The 22457-nt window shown below is 58.1% G+C and overlaps 1 protein-coding gene across 2 annotated transcripts in view; it reads right to left on the minus strand.

The window, feature by feature from the left end:
• Positions 1-824: 824 nt before the first annotated feature.
• SPSB1 (splA/ryanodine receptor domain and SOCS box containing 1) overlaps positions 825-22457 on the minus strand; it is a 60942-nt gene continuing 39309 nt past the window's right edge. For both annotated transcript variants that reach the window (XM_054579803.1, XM_054579802.1), the window contains exons 2-3: positions 9981-10790; positions 825-2774 (exon numbers count right to left, since the gene is read on the minus strand). In XM_054579803.1, coding sequence (XP_054435778.1) covers positions 2647-2774; positions 9981-10674 — 822 coding nt within the window. In that variant the 5' untranslated portion in view covers positions 10675-10790 and the 3' untranslated portion in view covers positions 825-2646. The remainder of the gene's footprint in view (positions 2775-9980; positions 10791-22457) is intronic.

The following is a 22457-nucleotide window of genomic DNA, read 5'->3' on the forward strand; positions in this document are numbered from 1 at the left end:
CACGCACTTTCACAGACGCCTCCCGGGTGGTGCAGAGGCAGGTGGCCTGGGGAAAGCTGGCCGGGAGGCCCTCAGAGAAAGGGACACAGGGCTGGGGCCCCAGGGTCTTGGGCACTTGGACCAGGACACTTTCCAGCACCACCAGATCCTGACATGCCTTTAGAATTAAAAATGCCCACAGGGAGCTGGACGTACTCTTGTTAATTCTTTGGAAACTAGTCATGTCATGTGATCATGTCCAGCACATTTCTTGACTATTCTCTTTATCACTTACCAATCCTCTAAATAAGCCAGAATTTCCTGTTTTCTCTGCTGGGGGGTGGGTGTGGGGACCCTGCGCTCATCAGCATCCCTGTGCTTGGCGCTGGGGACAGACACGAAGATGCATGATCAGCTCCTCCCACTGACTGTCCGGAGCCTGGAATCCACCAAGGACCCCCATGCTGGCTCCAACAAGCCCACTCAAGCTTTATAACCCCTAGACCAGCCCGAGGCTCTCGTGGATGCAGGGGATCCTATCAGGTCACAAGTCCCTTGGTCTGGGGTGCCGGCTCACAGACTTCTGGAAAGGGATAGGGACGTCCTAGGACCCCCCCCCCCCCGCCCCGCTCCACCCAGGACCCTCCTGCTCTTCTGGGGCTCTGGCTTGCACCCCGCCCTCTGCCCAGGGGTGGGACAGGGGGCAGGTGATGACCTCGTTGTCTGTTGAAAACCGTGGGCAGCGCAGCTGGCTGGACCCAGAGGGGTCGGCCGCGCCTCTTTCCCTTCCCCCAAAGCACAAAAAGGGACTCAAAAGTGGCTTTGTGTTTTAATAAACTTTCCTTTATTATGTTACTGACTATTATCAACCATCATAAAATAGAATGGGAGTTTCGAAACTGTACAGGCCAGAGGGCGCTGGGCTGAGAGGAGAGAAGGGTGGGCTTGAGCCGGGTGCTGGGGGTGGGGCTGCAGAGAGATGGCCACAAGCCCCGCGAGGCCCACGGCCGCGGGAGGGGCTGGGTCAAGGCGGTAAGGCTGGATCTGTGTAAGGGAAACTCGCTCGTGTGCAACGTTCGTCAGAACAGGACCCGCCCTGAACCAGGAGTGAGGGGAAATCTTGAAAAGTCTTACAGGTAAGGTTCCCATGCCTGGAAAAAACCCCCAAAACCCTCACAATAATAAGGGGGTAATTTACATTCCTCACCCAGTCTTGGCACCAAGTTTGTGCTTTAAAAAATATATTCCACTGGAAGACTTTTTTTTTTTTTTAAAGGTACCCTACAGCAGCTGTTTAAAACATAATTCTTACGGACAAATATATATGCATATATATTAAACATTTTAAACAAATAAAATTATCTATTGTACCTGTACAGAAATGAACCAAAGTCAGGCTCTAAGGGAGGTGACTTCGAGATAAAGAAATGGCAAACGGGGTGGCAGGGGCTGGGGGCTGCTACGTGGGGGGGCCGCGGCAGAGAGGGGCTCCCTCTCCTGCTGAGCGCCGTGCCCCACCCCGCCCCGCCCCTCTAGCCTGCGGTGAACGGTGAACGGGCGCTAAGCCGCGACTTGCGTGGGCTCCCGTGAGGCGCACCCCCGCTCTGGTCTCCCTCATCCCACCCTGCTCTTGGCTGCTCAGGGTGGAGACCCACACCCCCTCCGGTCTCGGTGCGGTGGTCCTGTGGGACGCAAGTGGGGACTCTCAGCCAGGAAGGTGAAAGCAAAACCTAACCCACCCCTAGAAGCCACGGAAGACTACGGAAATAAAACCACGTGCAGAGATGGATGAGCCCGAGTGTAAGGAACTGGGTGGAGATATGGGAGCTGCCACAGCTGTGCAGCTGTGACTCCGAAGGCACCCATCCTGCACTGGAGGCTGACACTCCCCGGGGGACCCGCTCAGGGACTCGGAGCAGAGCCCCCTGGAAACTGTAGGTCAAGCGACCCAAACAAAGATACCTGTGCCGACACGGGGATATGCCACAGACACAGCCCAGCGAGCAGGACAGGTGAGACACACATGCCGGGGAGCGGCAGGTGGAGGAAAAGCAAGAGGACACTCCAGAGGTGACCAAAACAAGGTCCCTTTCTACATGGAATAAATAAATGGCTTTTCTTATTGTTCAGAGAATAAATACAGGGTCTGGGGGTGCCGGCAGCCAGGACTGATGCTGAGTGTTCAGCCCACGGAAGGTCCACTTCTGGTGGCTGCCTGGGTGTTCTGGTGCATTTCCGACGTCCTGAGCTTGGTTGCCGGGACATGACCCCTGGTCTAAGCACCTGTGGGCACCCCTGGGGTCTGCTCTCGGTGCCAGGACCCCTCTCGCCGGCCCCGCCCTGGGACCCGGCAGGTGGAGGCGACCCGTGCGCCCATAAGAGCAGGTGGGCACTCAGGGCCGAGCTTCCTAGGAGCCTGCTGTGTCTTCTTCCAAGGAGGGGTGGTGGTGCAGCGTGCAGGGACCTTCCGCCAAGGCAGGGCAGGGGAACGGAGGAGCCTGTGTCCAGAGCTGTGCACGCCTGTGTCCCGAAGGGCAGCCAGGAGGACGAGGAGGAGGACCAGGGCCTTCCTCCCCCGGCAGCAGACGCCCATCCAAGGTGCAGGTGCGGCGGAGGCTCGGTGAGTTGGCACCAGGTGGCTGTCGTGCTGGGGTCTTGGGTGGAGCGTCACTGGTAGAGGAGGTAGGCCTTGAGGGAGGCGGGCAGCGGCAGCGCGTGGATGTCCCCCAGTCGCTCCTTCCCCAGGGCCAGGCGCACGGCGCGGCGGCAGAGATCCATGAGCGGCACGGGCTCGGCTGGGGAAGCAGAGAGAGAGAGAGCATGTTGGCTTAGCGCAGCTCTGGACGGGTCTACAACAAACATTAACAACAGGGTAGCACCACTAATGTTAGCTTCAAGGCACAGTTGATCACTCCACACTTTTCATTGTAAATGAATTATTAATAGCCAACACAGAATCCATTCTGGGCCAGCACCCTCGTAAGCACTCGGCAAGCACTAACTCATTTAATCCTCACAATGGTTTACGAGCATTTCATAATCACAGGCAGAGGAGGAAACTGAGGGACAGAGGATCCAAATAATGCCCAGGGCGAAGCTAGGAGTCCAACCCAGGCCGTCTCTGCTCTTACATACGGGACAAGCAGCAGCCAGCAGGGCCCCCGCGGGCACCCTGCACCAGACCCCGTGCGGGCTCTCAGAAAGGGACTCCTCTTGTGTTAGCCCAACTGCTCACAGGCACTGTTCTCAGCTTCATTTGACAGTGGAGGACACTAAGGCACAGAGAGGACCTAACAGGCCAGGTCACAGGCTGGGCACCTGGATTTGAAAGCAGCTTCTCATTGCAGCCTGAGTCCCTGCCTCCCTGCCTGCGAGGGTCTGCGCGGCCCATGTCTCGGATTGACCTTCCGCCTCAGAGAGAATCTGCAAGTCGTTCGTCCGACGTCGGGGACCCCACTCGCCCTTCCTCCCGGGGTTTCCTTTCCCTTGACCTCTCCCCTAAAACCTGGGACAGGTGAGCACACCTGCAGCACCTCTGGGCCACACCACAGTGTTCTGGATGTAGGAGCTGACATGAATGACCTGTGTCTTCAACCATGTTCTCTGACTCTGAGTCTCCTTTGTGAGCAAAACAAAGAATAGACCAAAAAACAGAAACCCCCCCCCCCCAAAAAATAACCCGAGAAAAACCCTGGTGTTTCTCTAGAGAGCCCATTCCACCGACAACAAAGTAGATTAAGGTTCTTTAATATCACCAATGTGTCTCAGAATATTAAAAGTAACATTTCAAAAAAAACCACCTCAATCGTTAAAGACCAAACCCTATAGCTGGGGCTGTCGGGGTACAGGGGGAGCGACTGCTATGAGTGAGGGTGTCTTTTGGGGTGATGAACGTGTCCTAAAACGGACTGGACCAACTGCTGCACAGCTGTGACTATACTAGAGGCCGCTGAGTTGTACACTTCAAATGGGTGAATGGATGGCGCCTAAATTACATCTCTACAAACCTATTATTTAAAAAAAAAAAAAACAACAAAACCTAGAATCGATCATGCATTTGCTAAATTCCAGGCTTTAAAAGAAGACAAACAGCTGCTTTTCACCTCTTGGCGGGGCGTGGCAGGGGAAGGAACTGAAGTAGTAAATGTTTTTCGTGGACAGCTCTGATGCAGGGCCTTTGCTGGAGGTAGGAGGATGAATGAAATGACCTTGCATCCTGCAAGGTCGAGGGTTCCACAGACTCCGGTGAGTAGAGCCAGGTTTCTCCCCTGCCCACTCGTGAAGCCTTGGGTCTCCCTTATCATGAAGCATCCTTCCCTGGGCGACCCTAGATCTGGCTCCTTGCGTCCACCCTGCAGAGCAGATGGCTCAGCTCCCTGGGCCTCAGCTTCCCCATCTGCTAAGATGCGTAATTGACCACCAAAGTCCCATCCAGCTGAGATCGTGAAGGCCAGAAAGTGCGGCTCTTGGTCTAGACCTGCTGTTGGGGGGTGGCCCTTCAACCAAACCGTGCAGGGAAACTGGGGGTGCTTCCTCTCCTCCGCTCGGGGGCTCTCTTCTGTCCCGCCCCACCCCGCCTCCCCAAGGACGTGGCTCAGCCCCCACTGGGAGGCAGGGGGACTTCCCCTGGTGGCTGAAGGCACTTGAGAAGCATCAAGAGCCATTGAATGTGCACAAGAGCCCTGCCAGGCTGTGGAGTGAGGGCTGAGAGGTAGTTCCCATCACGCACTCTTGGCTGAATGGGTTTCTGGTCAACCCACGCACAGCTGTATGGAGGAGCACCTCTAACCAGCAGGGGCCTGCCTCAGCCGGAGTCTAGCTCCCTTCCTCAAGGGGTTCACAGCGCAGCACCCGCGGCAGCTGTGGCTTGTGGAGCACCTATCGTGTGCCTGCCGAGGACTGTGGTCCCCAGCCTACAGATGGGGAAACAGGCTCAGGGATGGGAGGGTCGGCATCCAAGGTCTGAGAGCCAAGGGCTAGAAGATGGATAGACACCAGCCCATGAAACTCTCAAGTGCGGCTCTTTCTACGCCAACATGAAGAGAAGCTCCCAGCTGCTCTTTGCAGTTTACCCGAAGGGGCAAGGACCTACAGCCATGCCTCCGACCCCCGTGAAAGTGCTGTGTGGGGGGAGCTTCTTCAGCCTGAACACCTTTTGGGCCACACAGAATAGCCCAGTTAGGGGGGGTTTATGTGATGGGAGGGGACGTGGCAGCTCTTCCAAGAGGGGCTACAGGGGCGGCAACTGACAGCTACACTGAGGCTGGGAGCTGAAAGTATGACCAGTCACCCAAGCATCCCAAGTGTGGGTCTACTCTTGGGGGCCTCAAGGACACAAAGAGGTCACCCCCCCGCCGACCTTGCAGGAGCCAAACGATGACGTGCAGGCCCTGGTCTGATCGCTTTTCAAAGGCCGGGCAAGCCGAGAACGCTCCCGCCACAGAAGCAGATGTGGGCGCCCGGCCATGGAAAGTGTCTGTCCCACGGGTTTTGGTTGGTCACGAACAGGACCGAGGAAGCACCCTCCTCCCCCATCAATACTCTACCTGGGGGCTGTGGACTCTGTATCCTGCCCCATCCACCAAGTTGGGTGCCTACTGAGGTTCCACCCAGCAAGTTTCCCAACAGAGAAGGCAAAGCTGATGGACAATTCCTGGCCACCTGCCAGCCCCTGAAGCCCAGGTGACAGGCTCATTTACACAGTTTATGTGAATGAGAGGGGGCGGCGCCCAGCGTGCAGCGCACAAACCAGGAAGTGAATCAGGGGCTACTTATGGGAGCAGAAGGTTGAGGAACTGGCGCGCCCACGTGCCAACTTCCGCGTGTCTAGGAGAAATGGTTACCTGGTGGCCCCAGTACTGCAGCCTGTGGCTCTCAAAGTCCCCTGAGACCACAACACAACTTGAGCCCCAGAGCCCGACGCCCTGTCTAGTTCTTGGCTAAGTGAGTGAGCTCTGGGTGGGTGGGTGGGTGGGGCCAAAGACCAATGTCTCCCATCAGGAAGTGCCCCGAATTCAGCGATGTCCCCACCCTCACCTCCTCCTGTGACTGGCCTCAGGCTCACTCCTGCAGGCAGTGGCAGTGAAAACGCTCCCTGAGACGGAAAGTCACCGTGGGACAGCCATCCCAGGATACACGTGTGTTTCCCTTTACCTCAAGCAGCTCTCACAAAAAAGCAGTGGCACGAAACCCCTTGCCTTTGCCAACCAGGGAAGAATGCCACCCAGCTGGGTAATGCGGGCACCCTTGGCCCCTGGCCTTCATCTCTGAGAGCCCACTCTCCCTGTAGAACCGGCCTTTTGGGGGGCAGGTGGTCCAGAACAACCCCTTCCCCCTACATGGCCCCTTTCCCCAGAAAGAGGCCCCTGCAGGGTGGGGTGGTCAGTCTCCCAAGGCCCCGCTGGAATGGGAGTGCCGAGAGGGCCAGCACCGAGGGAGGTGCCCCAGGAGGAGGTGACCAAGTCGACAAGCTCCTGAGGAAATGAGCTGAGGCTTGGCTAAGCCCGCAATCATGACAGACCACACCAAGCTTATCTGGGAACCTGAAAGGGGGAACTTGAGACTGTCTAACTCAGCGAAAATGATTCCATTGTGGGGACACCTGCTCCCAGTGGGGGCAGACAGGGGGACCCACGGGTCAGGGACTCTCCCTTGGGGGGCAGTGGTGTGCTGCTTGCAAATCGGCCTTTTCCTTCTGCATCTCCGGGGGTGGGGGGGGTGGCAGGCAGTCCTGGGGCCCCAGCTGGGCTTGGCCTCCTCACCACAGGACCGTCCCCCGCCCTTCTCCCTAGGAAAGAGCAGGATGACAGAGCAGCCTGTCTGGTGGCAGCCTCAGCCCAGAGGTCTCAAGCCCCTAAGGAGGAGTCAGAACAAGTGACCTGCGGCCAGAGCTCCCTGGAGGGTGGGGGAGTGTCCCCGGCATGGGGCAGGGACTCAGGTGGAGAGGGTCCGCCTGGTGTGCAGGGGACAGTGGCTGGGAGACCCAGCGCCCACTGCAGGGCCCAGGGAGGGCACACTCATGGGCGGCTGTAGCTGACCTGACCCACACACAGCGGCTCCCTGCAGAGGTGAGGCCCTGGTGATGGGTGGGGCAGGGTGGGGTGGGGAAGGAGGGTGCCGACAGGGTCCCAGGTGTCCCAGGGCGCGGTAATGGATCAGAACTACCTCCAAGGCTTTGAGGGCAAAGCCCAGTTGAGGCCTGACACCACGAACACCTGGCTGGAGCTCCCACCTGCCACGCCCTCCTCCCTGGGTGGGCCCCAGACCCAGTCCAACTGGGACATCCCTCCCTCCTCACCTGCCTTGGAAGGTAAAGCAAACCCCACTGGACAGAGCTGTTAGGCACCCTGCCACCCCAGTGCTGGGCCGTGGTGGCACAAAGAGAAGCAGGTCTTATGGGAATGGGCTCTGTTTGCTCCATGGCTCTATGGTCCCCACATCTGTAGAGGGGGGGCTAGTGTCCACTCTTCCACCCAAACTTAGGACCACCTGGAACCTCCCAGTGTGACCCCATTAGATCTTTGCAGTTGTGATTAGGTAAGATGAGGTCATGCTGAGTAGGGTAGCCCTGAATCCAATGGCTGGTGTCCTTAGAAGAAGAGGAGAGGCAGAGAGGAAAAGGCCACGTGACTAAGGAGGCAGAGATGAGTGATGTGCCTGCAAGCCAAGGATTGCTGGCAACCAGCAGAGGCCAGGAGGAGGCATGGGCGGGAGCCTCCTGGGAGCCCTCGGAAGGAACTGGCCCTGCCAGCACCCTGACCTCAGACTGCTGGCCTCCAGACCTGTGAGAGAATGCATTTCTGTTGTTTTAAGCCACCCAGCTAGTGGTCATTTGTTCCTGCAGCCCCAGGAAATGAACACACCACCCTCCCTGCTCCTCTCTAAACCAGCCACTCAGTCAGGCGTTTGACCCCACCCCACCCCACCCCACCCCTCCCCACCCACATGACTCTCATCAAGGTCTCCAGCAGCCACCTTGTCACCAGAGTGAATGGACAGTTCTCAGCTGTCAACACACTCCACCTGGCATCACCTTGTCCTTCATGAAGTCCTTTCTTTACTTGGTGTCCAGGACACCAATCTCCCCTCCAGCACCATGGGCACTCTGCCTCCTCTCCTCCTCGTACACCCGACCTCAAGCACTGACAAGCCCCAGGGTGTGGCCTTAGCCCTCCCCCTCCCCCCAGGTGACCCCATGCCAGGGCCATGCCTCGAAACAGCATCCGGCGCAGATGCCTCCCCAACTGACCACTGTCTCAGACCCTGTCTCCAGACTTACAGAGCCACCTAGACATGTCAAGTGAGCACTAGCTCCCGTCACCTCTCCCCTAGACAGCTGTCATAGCTCCTCCCTGGCCTCCCAGTGGCCAGTCTTCCCCTAACGCCCACTTCTACACAGCAGCCCGACCCCTTAGGATCTGAGATGCCCTCTTAATAGAGAGCCGAGGTGCCAGGAAGAGGCCGAGGCTGGCGGTTCTGACACACGGCCCCTCATCCCGCTCCCCACACATGCAGGGGGCCGAGGACGCTGCCACAGCTCACGGATTTCCCCGTCTGGATCCTCCAAAGTTAACGTCATGCAAAATGGGGCCAGGACTGGGCAAGGCGAGAAGCCACGTCTGGCGTTGTGACTCTGGTGCTGGGGAGGGACGTCCTCAGCACTGGACACAAGAGTCAGACATGGGTCCAGGCCACGGGCACTCCCAGCCTCCGCCCGGGGGCCAGGGCACGGAGCAGTTCTCAACGACCCCCTCCCAGCACAGCCCCCGCCCCCCTCAAACCTGAAGGTCTGGAGACTGCAAGACCAGAGTAAGCATCTGTGCTCCTGGCGCCCAGAGGGGCCTCCCACCATCTGGCCTGCGGTGGGGGTTGGGTCTCAGGGTACTGATCAAACCGGCCCCTCCATGACAGTCGGCGCTTGGGTGGGTGAAGCTGTCCAGCCCACCACCTTTGCAAGGGGAGACTGTCAGATGGTAGGAGGGACCCGTGACAGAGGGAGGGTCAAGCATGGGGGTGGACAGTTCCAGAGTTCCAGGATCACCTGCCACCATGGCTCCCAGCCGGGTGGCCACAAAGCCTGTCACCTCCCAAACTAGGACAGTACCATCATGTGAGTTACTTACACACATGGTCTAACAATGGCCACTCCTTTCTCCAAGGGGACAGGTCAAAATTGCTGCTGACTCTGCTGTTTCTAACCCATATGCTCCTCTCTAAAGGCCTCCTGACATCAGGACTGAACGAGCCCCTCTCAGGGGACTGCATCCCAAAGAAGCCTGCGCAGAAGCCTCCAGCCCCAGGGGAGAAAGATCCTAAACCCGTCTAACGAGAGTGCAGGGCCGCTGGCGTACAGTCACATGAGAGGACCGAGAACCACCAAGGCTGCAAAGCCCCGCCCAATGATGCGCTGGCTACTGTGCTAGACTTTGGTCAACTGCAGGTCAGACCTAAAGACAGGTCAACCAGAAACACCTGACCTTAGCCAAAAAGCTGAGAAGCAGTAGGTCAACCAGAAACAAACCACATCTATCAAAGACCATTCATCCATTTATTTATTTATTTACCATCCATTCACCCATCCATCCACCCACCCGTCCATTCATTCACCCATCCATCTATCCACCTGCCCATCCACCCACCGCCCTTCTACCTACCCACTCACCCATCTATTCATTCACCCACTCATTCATTCATCCATCCACCCATCCACCCTCTCATCCATCCATCCATCCATCCATCCATCCATTCATCCATCCATTCATCCACCAAACCTTCCATCCATCTATCTGTCCAACCACCCATGACGTGCTGCCAGGTTATCCGGCAGACTCTGGTTAGAATTTTTCATTTAACTAGAGGCAGGCAAAGGTCACCTCTGAGGATCTGAATATGCTGGGAGATCTACCCAAAGACATCTTAATTCCAATGGACAAATTTCCGGCCAGGCCCACCCAGCACCCCAGGGACATAGGCAGTCCAGGGACAGCAGAGAAGACACTTACGGTCGAGTCCATTCAAGTAGCGCATGCGGATCTCACAGTGGCCCCAGACGGCACTCACAACAGGATACAGTTTTTTGCCCTTGAGTCCCCGAAAAGCCACTCCCATGTACTGTCCATCCACAATGAAGCTCAGGGTCCCATCGTCCATGTCCAGGGCCACCAGGAAAGAGTCGGGGACAATGAACGTCTCATCCGGCTCCAGGAAGGCTGGGTATGTTTTGCTCGGCTGGTTCTTGCCGTCGTGGTAGAGCCGGTTGCGCCCCAAGTCCCAGCCCCAGGACTCGTGGTTGTTCCCCACGAGGGTCGTGTACCCGACAGAGTGCAGGGGGGCATCGGCTGTCGCCACACCCACCACAGCGTGCGTGCCCCGCTGCCTCATGGCCCATGTGATCTGCCACACGTGCAGCCCCCGCGTGTACCCGACTTTGCCCCTGATGGCGTCCGTGCTCTGGGCCACCGGATGCCGGTGAAAGATCAGCTTGTCATCCTCCTTCACGAAGACGTTGAGTGAGCGGTCATTGTTGTTCCATGAGTGGAGCAGCTGGACATCGTAGGACACGGGGGGCATGTCCAGCAGCAGGTCCAGGCGGGTGGGCTTGCAGTAGTCCAGGCCCTGGAGAGCCTGCTTCAAGGGCCGGTACGTGGGGTCCCTCATGTCCACAGTCTTGATCCCTCCAGTGACCTTCTGACCCATGTTGGCCTCCTGTCTCACCTGGTCACCACCTCCCAAAGCAAACTCATCGATCGCGGGGCCTCTTCTCCCGAGGGCTGCTAGGCGGCCTCTGCGAGTTGCGGAGCGTCCAGTACGGCCTAATGGATGGAAAGGAAAACAGGAGGCAGGGTGAGCAGGGGTGCAGGGGACAAGGGGAGGGAGTTAACTAGGAACACAAGGTTCATACAAACAGGCTGACCGCTGACTCGGCCCAGCAGCCTGGTTTCTGGGCTCTCATCACACCCAACATGGGGCGGGCGGAGCCTTGGGGTACAAGGAGACCCTGCTTGTCCCTGCAGCGATGTCATCACAAGGAGGAGAGGCCACCCGCCCGGCAGGCCGCATGGAGAGAGGGAGGCTTGGGGCTGGCGTTGTGCTCCACGGTGCCGGGTGCACCACGTACCTAATCGTGGCTTCCCAGGGCAGAAGGCCAAGTGGGCACCGCTCCCGTAGTCAGCCCATGCAGCGGGCACCTCCCCGCCGTAGCAAGGGGAGCTCACTTGCCGTGCCTGCTGCTATGGGAGGAGGGGACGCTCTGGGAGGCAGCGGGAGCTCCTGGGATGCCACCTCCCCACCCCCCTCTTTTCCAGCACAGCTGCCTTGCACAGGCCTCCTTGGCTCTCACCAGGGAGGGCAGCCCTGGGGTAGGCAGCAAGCTCAACGCAGGGGCGCGAGTGGGCTCGGTCGGAAGGCCCCACGGGCTGCTGGCTCGGCGGCCCTGGGGCTGCAGTGACCTCCCCAGGACGTCCCATGTCCTGCCGCATCGGGCATGGACTGCAGTGCCAGGGACGCTTGTCTCAAGGTCCCTGAGCCAGCCCACAGTCGGGTGGGCCTGGAGAGGCTCACCCCTCACCCCTCACCCCCAGGTAGTTCTGGACCAACCGTCGGATGGCTCCCACTTTCCCTCCTACCAGAAGCCAGTGCTTGGCTCCTCGGGCTCCAGCAGCCCACCTGGGCAGGAAGTCCGCCTCCAGGACACCGCGTTCCTGCTCTGGCGTCCCCGTCTGTTGGCCCCTTTAAGGGGGGGCGGGGCCGTGGGGCCGAAGGAGAGACCTCCCTGCCTCTGTACCATCCCCTCCATCGGGGGGGCGGGGGAGGTTCCACCCAAAGGAGGGGCTGAAATGTGGGGCAGATGGGACCCCGATCACCCCTGCCATTCCTGTCCCCAGTGCCCACCTTGAATAAGGGGAAATAACAGGCCACCTTGGTTTCCCGAGCCTCACTCCTGGGCCCTTGAAGGGACTCCTGGCTGCCGGTGTGGGGGACGGGCTCCTAGGACCGACCAGACAAGGAAGAAGGCAGCTCCTGGCTACACAAATGTAACTAAACAGGTCTGCAGAGGGGCCCGGGCCAGAGGCCAATGGGCTTGGCTGCTGGGAGAGGTGTCACAGGGTCACTTCCTCTAAGCAGCACTGAGGTGCCAGCGATGAAGAGAATCCACAGGGGCTCGGGTGGCAGGCCGCAGGGCTCCCCTCTGCAGCTGGCATATTGCTTTTCCGCCGTGGAAGGAGAGTGCCTGCTGGGACGGGAAGCAGGGACTGGCGCCCAGGGAACCTGGGAGCCTGGGACCACTGTCCTCCTGGTGGTGCGCCCGCGGCAGCAGGGCCAGAAAGACAGGAGGCACGAGCAGAGGGGCTGTGTGGGTGTCCCTCAGGTCTTCCGGCGGGCCCGGAGCTGGCCCTCTCCTGCGAAGAGACCCCGTGAGACGAGTCTCCGGGGCAACCAGGCCTCTTGGGGGCTAGCTCGGGGCAGAAGGAACGTCCCCGTGTGGGACCATTTGGCCCCGGACCCCTGTATCTCAGTGGGCAGGTCATGCTTCTCACCCTCCCCTTCCTGGTGTGAACAGAGGCCTCCCTGACACCGTCATTTCTTCAAAGACAGTCTCGGGGACCCCTTGTATCAAAAGGCGGTACAGAGCTGAGGCGCCCCTCTGCAGCGGGGGGAGCACCCTGATTCCAGAAAGTTCCATGGGTATTGGGACCTCACGTCCTGGATCTCCCAGGACAATCCCGGTTTTAAGCTTCAAGTCCCATCGGCCCCGGAGAGCCACCGACAGCTCCAGGATTCCCCTCCAGCCTGCGGGGGTGGGAGAGCCTGCGGCTGGGTGTGGAAGTGCCGCTCCGGGCTCCCAGCCTCCATCGAGCACCCTTCTGAGCTGGGGGGAGGTGGGCCCCAGGCAGTTCTCAGCATCCTTCCTGCCCCCGCCAGCGGAGGGTGCAGGAGGGACACAGGTCCACTCTCGGGGAGGACGAGGAGAAAATGGACTTCCTATGGCCACCTGTTTCACTGCTCCTGGGAGCAGGGTGGCCGCAGCCTTTCCTGGGCTCTGCCATCCCTGCAGGAAGGACTTCCAAAATCTCACTGCGTGGGAGACCCCCCCGCCCACCCACCCATGGGAGCAGGCGGAAAAGTGCAGAGGAGGCTGGGGTGGGGGCGGAGACACCTGCCGGTGGGACTGGGGGAGAGGAAGGTGGGGAGAGAAGTCCAATCAATGCATGAATTTAAAATACTTTTAGAGAAATGGGTGGGAATGGAGGAGGATGGTAACAGGGAGGAAGGGCGGGGTGGTGACGAGACAATGGGGCGGGTTGAGAAGGGGTGAGAGGGAGGAGCCCCCAGGCCAGTGAGCCTGGGCCTGGTCACATCAGTGACCCCTACCGGAGCTGGAGCGGGGATCCGCTTTTTCGGCAACGTGCTAGAGGGTAAATGTTTTAGGCTTTGTGTACCCGACAGTCTCCATACAACCACTCAGCTCTGCCTTGTAGCATGAAAGCAGCCACAGGCAGTGCGCAAGTGAGTGAGCATGGCTGGGTTCCGATAAAACTTTATTTACGAGAACAGGCGACGCAGAGTTGGCCAAGCGCTGAGCTATACAAAGGGTCCCCCCGCCACAGCGCCAGCACAAGACGTCCACTGAGGTGGCAGCAGGGGGAAAGCATAAGGTGCAAAGGAGGAGGAACCTCCCCACCCTCCTCTCCCCGAGTCCCACCAACCTCAGAACGAGCGACCAGAGAAGACAGCGTCCCCTCACTGGGGCAGGCCGTCTGTCTGCCCAGGTCAGCCCCACAAGCTCTTCCCGGCCCGAGATTCCGCCGCCTTCAAGGCCGGCTGCCAGGCAAGTCCACGTAACTGACCCCTGCGCTTAGCTCCTACCGTCCTGGGCCCCCAGGTTAGGAGCCGTCCAGTAGGGAGGGCCCCGTCCCGCCCCTGGACCACACGACCTTGAGCGGAGGGAGTCTCTGGGAAGAAGAGGCAGGAGGGCAGATACTCGCGGCATCATGGGGTGACTCGGCACAAGGGCACCCAGGGCCTAGCCAGGGGTTGTGGGCCCCCCACTCTGCCGCCTCTGGGCTGTCCTGCCCTCTGAGTCACCTCCTAGGCGGTCAATTGCTGCGGCAACCCCAGGGCCACTCTGACTCACCCGTCACCTTCCAGTCTCCACCCTGTGTCCAAGCCATGGGTAGAGCCAACACTCCCTCCTCCCTGCCTGCCTAGTGGCCACACCTCGCCACATCCCTGCAAGGCACCTGAAGCCACGCGGACGCCCTCCTCCTTTCATCACTTTTTAAATGCTCTCTGTCCTTCTGCGAGTGCCCGGGAGCTCCCCGCGTCCCCACTTGGGGACCGCAGTCTGGTAGGACGCCTCCTTCCCCCCGGCTCCTCCCCTGGGGCCTCCAATCCTGGGGGAACTCGCGCACCGAAACAGAGGCTGGGGCCGCTGCCCAGGGCTCCCCGCGGCTTTTCCAAGCTTCTGTTTGCTCTCCCGCAAGATGGGTGTTCCATGCTTCACCAAGACTCAACGGAGACAGCGGTCCAGAGAGGACCAGGTACGACTGGCAAGGTCACTTTTTTCCCCCTCTCATCTGTGCTCTGTACACTGAATAAAGATCAGTCACCCCTCTTCTTGGTCACAGCACCTGGCTCTACAGATGGACGTTGTCTCAGGGCCAAGACCCAAGTGCTTAGAATGTTGAGCTAGAACAGATCAAGTTTAAGGTCACTTCTAAGCCAGGGGTTGGCAGGGCCCCCAAAACCACCTGTCCTCTCGTTTCTCGGGCTCCTCCAGGGGGGCCCTGCGTGCCCTCAGGTGGAGGGGCAGCCGGGTGGGGAATTAGCGGAGACGCAGGGAAGGAAGCCCGGAGCCGGATGCCGATCCCTGGATGGCGAGGAGTCAAAGGCATCCCTGAGCTCCCTGTGTCGGGGGCTGAGACCCAGGCCAGGCCTTTCAGGACCTGGAGGCGGAGGAAATGGGCACACCCGCCGCCACTAAGGCTCCTGTGTGTGTGGGCGGGGACACCTGTTGGATACGCCCACTGTTTCCACTCCCCAAGTCACAGAGAAAATGGGTGCTGCCAGAGTGCTGTCGGTGAGGGGACAGGGGACGAGCGGCGGGGGGGACACAGGGTTAAAAAGGTCGAGGGAAGCGAGAGGATGAGGGGGTGCCACTCAAATAGGGGTGTGGGTGTGTGTCCGAGACACACAGACATGGGGGACATGCTTCTCGCTTGCAGGTGCCCTCCAGGTACAAAACACCCAGCAATCACCCGCCGCCTGCTCTCCCGAGTCCACGAAACCTTAGAGTCCTGCACAGGGACACGTGGACAAAGACACGCACTGAACCGTGAACGCCAGCAGACTCGGAGAGGGGGAGGCAGCCCTTCAGATGTACTGACTTAACATAAAATGTAATGTGATGCTGTTGCATGTTAAAAAGCAGCTTGGAGAACAATATGCAGAGCGCGATCCCATTTCTGTACGAACGGAATTTACAAAGATGCTCTCTGTGAGCCTTTATCTGTTTGTAGGCACAGGGCAGGGCCTGGAAGAATAAACGCAGAGCTTCTCACAACGGTTAACCCTGCCGGGCGGGGCGGGAGGAAGACAATTCACTTTGAACACTTTTGAAATGACACTTTTAAAAAATGCATATATTACTTGCATTGTAATGATAATGATTTTTAAGCACACAAAAAAGAACAAAAGGCTGAAAAATATCGATTTAACACACACACTACACTCACAAAAACAAGTCGTCCCCAAAGCAATTCCCAAAGGTTTTCCACGTGTGTTCACTTCTTTTAATCAAGCACAGGATACGCGTTTAATTTACCCTCCAAGACACATGTTGAATCCCGAGTTGACCGGGGGCCTTTAGGCGAAAGGTTGGGATTGCCAGCTATGGCTCCAAGGCCATCCGAAAGAGGGACACTGTTTCTACAATGATTTCTCCTAGGATGTCCCATTCTACTGTTTTCTAAATCACAAATTTTAATTTGCCCCATGGATATGGGGAAGCTGTCTGACCCCGCCCATCCCACACCAAACAAGGGCGAGGCGGGAATCCAAAACCCAGCCGCGCTGGCTGGACAGGGTCTGCGCGCCCCTCTGCAAGGCCAGGGGAGGGCGGGGAGCGGGGCTGGGGGCCGTGACTGGAGAGGTACAAGAATGTCAGTCCCCGGCTCAGACAGAGCGGCAGGCTCAGCACCTGCCTGAAACTCCATGCTGCGCCTTTTACTAAAGCCACAACATTGCAGTTCGCCTTCCAAAAAAAACCTCTTCCAATCAATTCACCCGGGGGCCCCACCCATCCTAAAAATGACCCTTTAGTTCTGTTTTTTAAGAGCAAGTTCATTGAAGGAGCAAGTGCTCTGTGTGGGTATTGGCGACGCATCCAAAGTGACGGGTGACAAACGGATGGAGTAGGGGTGGGGGAAAGGGACACACAGAGGAGGCAGACACACAATCACCTCCTTTCGGGCTCGGTTCCCCCTCAGGGCGACTGACCCCAGAACAGTAAAACCATTGTTTTGACTCAAGATGGGGAAAGAATGAAATTCAGGATGTGGAACAAGGTGACCTATTTATAAAGCCGCCTTTCACCTGAAGATCAAACACGCTCCCTCCCTCCGTCGCCCCGCCTCACGCCTCACTTACGGGTGGTTGCAGCCCAGGATTTTGCAAGAGAAGCTGCCCCGAGTGATCTGCGATTACAGCAGAGCCAACCTCCGCCGCCCGGTGCCCTGGCTCTGCCTGCTGGTTAGGGTTCCGGCCTCCTGGGAGCCACGGCTCGCCAACACGCTCCGTCGTGGGGGCGCTCCGGGTGTGCTCCGTGCCAGCCGTGGCGCCCGGCGAAGGTGCCGCCCACAGCGGGGGTGCCCTGTGCTCGCAATCCCCTGCCCCATCCCGCCTGTCCCCTGAGCTGTGTTCTCAAGCAGAGTTGGGCTCAAGCAGAGATACAAAAGTGCCTGCCCCCAGAATCAACAAAGAGTATGGGACCCTTCTGGAAAGTTCTGACAAGTGATTTTGGAGAGAAAAATCCCACACGGCCGGTCCAGAGCTCTAGCCTCTGACCTCAAAAGACCAAAAGTGCACCTGCCGTAAACACCTACGAAAGGACCCAGATTACTCATACGGCACTTTCAGAAAGGGCTCGAATCGGCCGAGCCGCGCCCCTGGGAAAGCAGCCTGACATTCATACAGAGACTGAAAATTAAAACAAAGAGTCATGGCTGCGGCCCGGCCCAGCCTGTGATGGCCACGGCCTGTGCTTCCTTCAGACAAGCAGCCCTGTTCCTGGAGGATGTTCGGTGACCCACAGTGACCCTCCAGAGTGCTTACCAAGGCAGTGGCAGACACGCCTGTGAGTGGCAGTGGGAAGAAAGTCTAGATTGCGGTCCCCTGATATCGCCCAGCCTGGGGCTGGGCATCCACCTCATTGGGCCTGCATGGTCCACCCCACAGAAATGGGGCAGGAAGGCGGGGGGCGGGGAGTGCCACAGCCACCTCCACGGGGAGAGGCCACGGGAGCCCAAGGGGAAAGGCTCGGGGACGATGGTCTCTCCTCGCCCCTACTTGGCTGGGGGCAGATGCCTGCAGTCCGTCAGGTGGCCTCGGCAGCCTCGGCAAGCTCGCTGCAGGTGCTTGACATGGGACGCTCCTGCCCCCTCCTGCCTCCCTCTAATGCACGAGGACACCTAAAAAGATGCCACCTTGAATACCAAGTGCAGGGGAGAGCTCAGCCAAGGACTGCCCTGGCAGGCACAGGCGAAGGCCTCGAAGGGCGGCCCCGGGAGCCCGGCCCCATCTGGGAGGGGCGTCCTGGGAGGGGAGAGACCTGCAGGGGTCCTCGCACCTGGTGGGGAAGAGGGTGGGCAGGCAGGAAGTCCCCTGTGAGGCTGCAGCTCCAGCAAAGCTGCCTGTGGACGCACAGCTTCAGAACCCCCAAATGAGATCACCACCCTCACGGGTCCACAGCAGGGGCCGAAGTCCCATAAACAGAATTTCTACAGGGGGAAGAGGCTGTGGGATGTTCTGTAATTAGGTTCGCAGGAGCGGGCCTCAAAGGGAGGTCCCCAGGGCCAGCAGGTCAGCATCACCCGTTCCAGCTGCCAATGCTCTGGCCCCGCCCTGACCTCTTGAATCAGAGACTGTTGGGAGGGGCGCCCAGCAGTCTGCACCCTAACAGCCTCCAGGGGCTGAGGGCGCAGCTGGCTGCAAGGATGAAAAGACTCTAGCTCAACATTTGGAATCTCAAATGCATCTTCAGTGAGAACAGGCTTGGACTGATAACCACAATTTTTAAAACTCCTTGTTCTACCTTGATTTGAAATATTTCAAATGTTATAGATGTGCCTATGAAAGCTCAACCCAGAAATGTACGAAGCATAAACTGAAGTGTCCGCCCTCCCACTGGGGTGCTTGCACATGTGCCGGTACGGACGGTCCACTTACAGCAAAGGACCCGCCACACAGAACACTCCCCAATTGGCTTTTCCCAAGTGGTGATATACTAGTGCCTAGGTCAATTTCATGCACAACATTCCATTATCATAATTTTGTAACTTTCCCTTACAGATGGACACCTAGGTAGTTTGACTGTAACGATGCAGAGTTAAGAATTTCTCCATAACAAGACGGCCCTAGAGCAGTTTCTTTTCATTTAGTTCACGGCCACCTCTCCTCTCACCCCCTCTTAATAACATCTCGGACCTCAGCACTCCCCACCCCTGTGTCCATTTTTAATAGAAGGAAATCGCACATCAAAGCGACCCACCACCAGGCTTCGTGGTCTCCGAATGGACCGTGGCGGGCTGACGGCGCTCAGGAGCTTCTGCACAGCGAGTTGGACGCGAGGTTTGTCCACTGGGCCTGGAATGGACTGCAGCCAATAAACTTGGAAAGGGTTCTAAGAGGAATCGGGCAGTGTGTCTCCTAGTGCAACCTAATCGCCGCTCCCTGCGGGGTTTCTCAGAACTCGACGGACGCCAAGGGCGAGGTAAATCCCGGGCCCCAGAGGCCCTTTGGTGCAAAGAGGACCCAGACTCTGGAACCACATGGCCTGCGGGAGCTCCCTCTCCTGTGCGGCTGCCCTTGCTCCTCCTGTGCAGTCAATCTGGACAGTCCTGCACACCTGGGCCGCCAGCTCGACGAGCGGGCGTCCGCGAGGCCAAAGGTGGCACGTAAATTATCCCGAACTTCTAGGCAAGCAGAAGGGTCCAGGTGCCAGGTTCCCGTGGCGCCAGCTGTTCCCGGGGGGGCAAGGCAAGGGCGCAGGAAGAGGCCTCCTCGCTGGCTCACCTGTGGACTATGACACAGCCCCTGAAGGTGCCGGCCGGAAGGATCGCTGTATCAAGGGCGAAGAAAGAGGTTTGCAACGTCGAGCGAGGTGAACGACAACTGTATCTGCCCTGAGGGTAAAATCTAGAAAAAATTCCTACAGGCACAGGCAGGGAAAGAGCTGAAAAGGAGCCAGAAGAATGAAAATGTATGTGTTTAGAGTGATGAGTTTATGAGTTTCCCCTTCTTTCACATCGCCTTAGCATTGTCTTATTATTACTGCAATAAAACATGAATGGATAAACTTAAATGTCCATCAGTGAATGAATGAACAAATTGTAGGATACATATACAATGGGATATGACTCAGCCATAAAAGGAATGAGACACTGAGACACATTACAATGTAGGTGAATCTCAAAAACTTCATGCTGAATGAAAAAGGCCAGATAGAAAAGGTCACATATTGCATCATTTACATGCAATAACCAGAAAAGGTAAATCCATAGAGGTAGGAACAGGTGACTGGTTGCCAGCAATCAGGGTCAGGGGCCGGGGGTGCGAAAGGGTGAGTGAGTGCTGCTGGGGCCAAGGCTGCTTTAGGGGCGGAATGAAAATGTTCTGGAGCTCGACAGAGGCGTGGTCGTGCGACATGTCACTGAATTGTACTCTTTAAAAAGGTTAGTGCTGCCTTGTGGGAATTTCACCCCCCACAATTAAAAGTATCATAAACTAGTGAAAAATGTCCACCTCTTCAAAACCCACCTGGCAGGAGGTGGGTGGAAGGGGCCACAGCGCAGAGAGAAGAGCTAAGTTGCCAGGGCCTGGCAGGCGGTGGCGGGCCTGTCGGCCAGGGTCGCGCACAGGGACAGGCTAACGATATTCATATGCGAGGAGTACGCCTTCCAGAGCTGAGTCGCTGCCGCGCGGCTCTTGGCGCCCCGCCCCCTTTCCCTTCCTCCAGAAGGAACGGCGGGCGGCGGGGAGCTGTGGTTTGGCAGCCCCGCGGCCTCCAGACGGCACCTGTAGATCGCGTTTCTCTGGAGGAATCCGGAATGCGTGCCTGCATCTCCGCGCCTGCACCCAAAATGCGGTCTAGGAGGGGGTGGCCAACACGCACAAGGGCTGCTGGCTTGAGAGTGAGGACGTGGAAGAACTGCTGTCGGCGCATCAGGCGCGCAAACCCGCTCCACTCTGGGAACGAGCCTGGATGAGAACGGAGACGTGCTAGGATTCCCAGGCCCTGCTCATCCACAGAGCAGGCCAACACCCCGAGGCCGCTGCACAGTGGCAAAGGCCCTACTCGGTGCTATCGGGAAGCCATCACAGCCCTCAGATCCCACCGGCTCCCCGACCCGTGGCACCGGGCCTGCCTGTCCCCGGTGATGCCACTGCACGGGGCTTTGGCTAGGCTAATGATCACTTTCGCTGGACCTGCTGCTGCATGGAAACCTATCTAATGGGTTGAGTTTCTTAGCTCTCCCCAAGATTGTCACCCACGGACCTGGAGTGACCCCACCTGGCTTCTCATGCCAGGTGCCACCAAATCCCACAGGCCCTTTCTGGCAGACTCACTCATGTAAAACACAAAAAGTTGGCCAAAAACGACCATGCCCAAGGCCTATGTGTCTGTAGTAGGCACCAGCTAAATCTCAGTTGCTTGCTCACCCATCCCACAAGCAGCTGCTAAGCCCTGGTGGGCTAGCATGGGCTTCCCATGACCCCTTCTTTGCTCCTTAGTCCCCGACTATCTCAACAAAGTGATGATTCCAAACCGTGGGCTCCTTACGTCCCGCCAGCACTACCAGACAGCATCCTCTCTGGCGGAAGCTGGTAGGAACTGGCAAAATCGACAAGAGAGTCACCTGCAGAAGTGATCCAACCTGAGCGGTGATCTGATAAGCACTTAAAAAACACCCAGGTCCAAATGAGGTGACGTAGGGATGGAATCGTTCCACAAATACTTGCTGGGAACCTATTACATACACCCAGCTAGAACTGGCTGCCCCCCCCACCACCCAGGGCTTGCAGTCTAGTGGGACAGGCAGATAACAATCATGAACAATTAACACCAGCTTCTAGGGCAGACATTTTTTTTCTGTTGTATTCACTGTGGTAGGTCCAGTGCCTAGAACAGTACCTGGAACATAGGAGGTGCTCAATAAACAAGCACTGAATGAATGAGTTGCTAATATAGGGTCAGGTAGTGTCAAAGAAAAATGAAGCCAAGTAGTGAAGACAAAGCAAGCGTTGGGGGTTGGGGGGGGGCAAGGGAAGGCTTCTCTGATTCTGTGATATGTGAACAGAGAGCTGGATGAAGGGAAGGAGAAAAGCATGGGACTGTCCAAGGGTCCTGGGCAGAGGGAAGAGGACGTGCAAGTGCCCTGAGGCGAAAGCACACCTGGCAGGCTGGGAGCACGGAGGCCAAATGGCTGCAGCGGAGGACGGAGAGGCTGCGAGGGGACAGGATGAGGGAGGCAGAGGCAGCACACCAGGCCCTGTGGGCCAGGAAGGGCTGGGTTTTGTCTTCAGTGTGACGAGGAGCCAGCAGGCGCTTTGAGCCGGCGGAGGACGCAGCCCGACTTCTGTTCCTACGGGATCCCTTGGGCCGCCGTGTGGAGAAGAGGCGTGACCAGCTAGGGAGTCCGTGCGGGGATGCGCCCTGGACGGGCGGTGGCGGGAAAGCCAGGGTGCAGAGTGTCACCAAAACTAGCTATAACCCAGTCTGTGACGTCACACCTGTCTAAGGAAAGGGATGCTTACGAAAGGTGAGAGTGAGTGAGACGGAGACAGAGAGCCCAGAAAGGTGGCAGCCCAATCCATGGGCCCGAGGACCCCGGCTCTCGTTAGGTCTACTCCTGTGGTGACAACAGAGATATGGGGCTACAAAGCTAGAGGCACAAGTCATGAGGGCCGCTCGCCGGTCCCCCGACTCTGGATCGGCATCTCCCCTTTGCCACTTTCAGAGGCGGAGACAGATCTTCAGCACACCTGACCGTCCCACCCCTTCCTGAGCGTGAACCAAGTCCCTTGGGTTTGTACATCAGTCTCCTGTGAGTTTGGTAGATCTCTCCCAACTGTATCAATACTGGGGACCCTGGGAGAGAAATCCAGGTCCTGAACCGGCAATATGCAGGTAAGCTGTAATGACCCCCAGGGCCCAGCCCACCCCTGGGATCCCCATCTGAACAGCCCCGCTGCCTCCATCC

Source organism: Pteronotus mesoamericanus, unplaced genomic scaffold, assembly GCF_021234165.1.
Source record: "Pteronotus mesoamericanus isolate MK-2021 breed Mesoamerican mustached bat unplaced genomic scaffold, CSHL_Meso_final contig_557, whole genome shotgun sequence".
Lineage (NCBI taxonomy): Eukaryota > Metazoa > Chordata > Mammalia > Chiroptera > Mormoopidae > Pteronotus > Pteronotus mesoamericanus.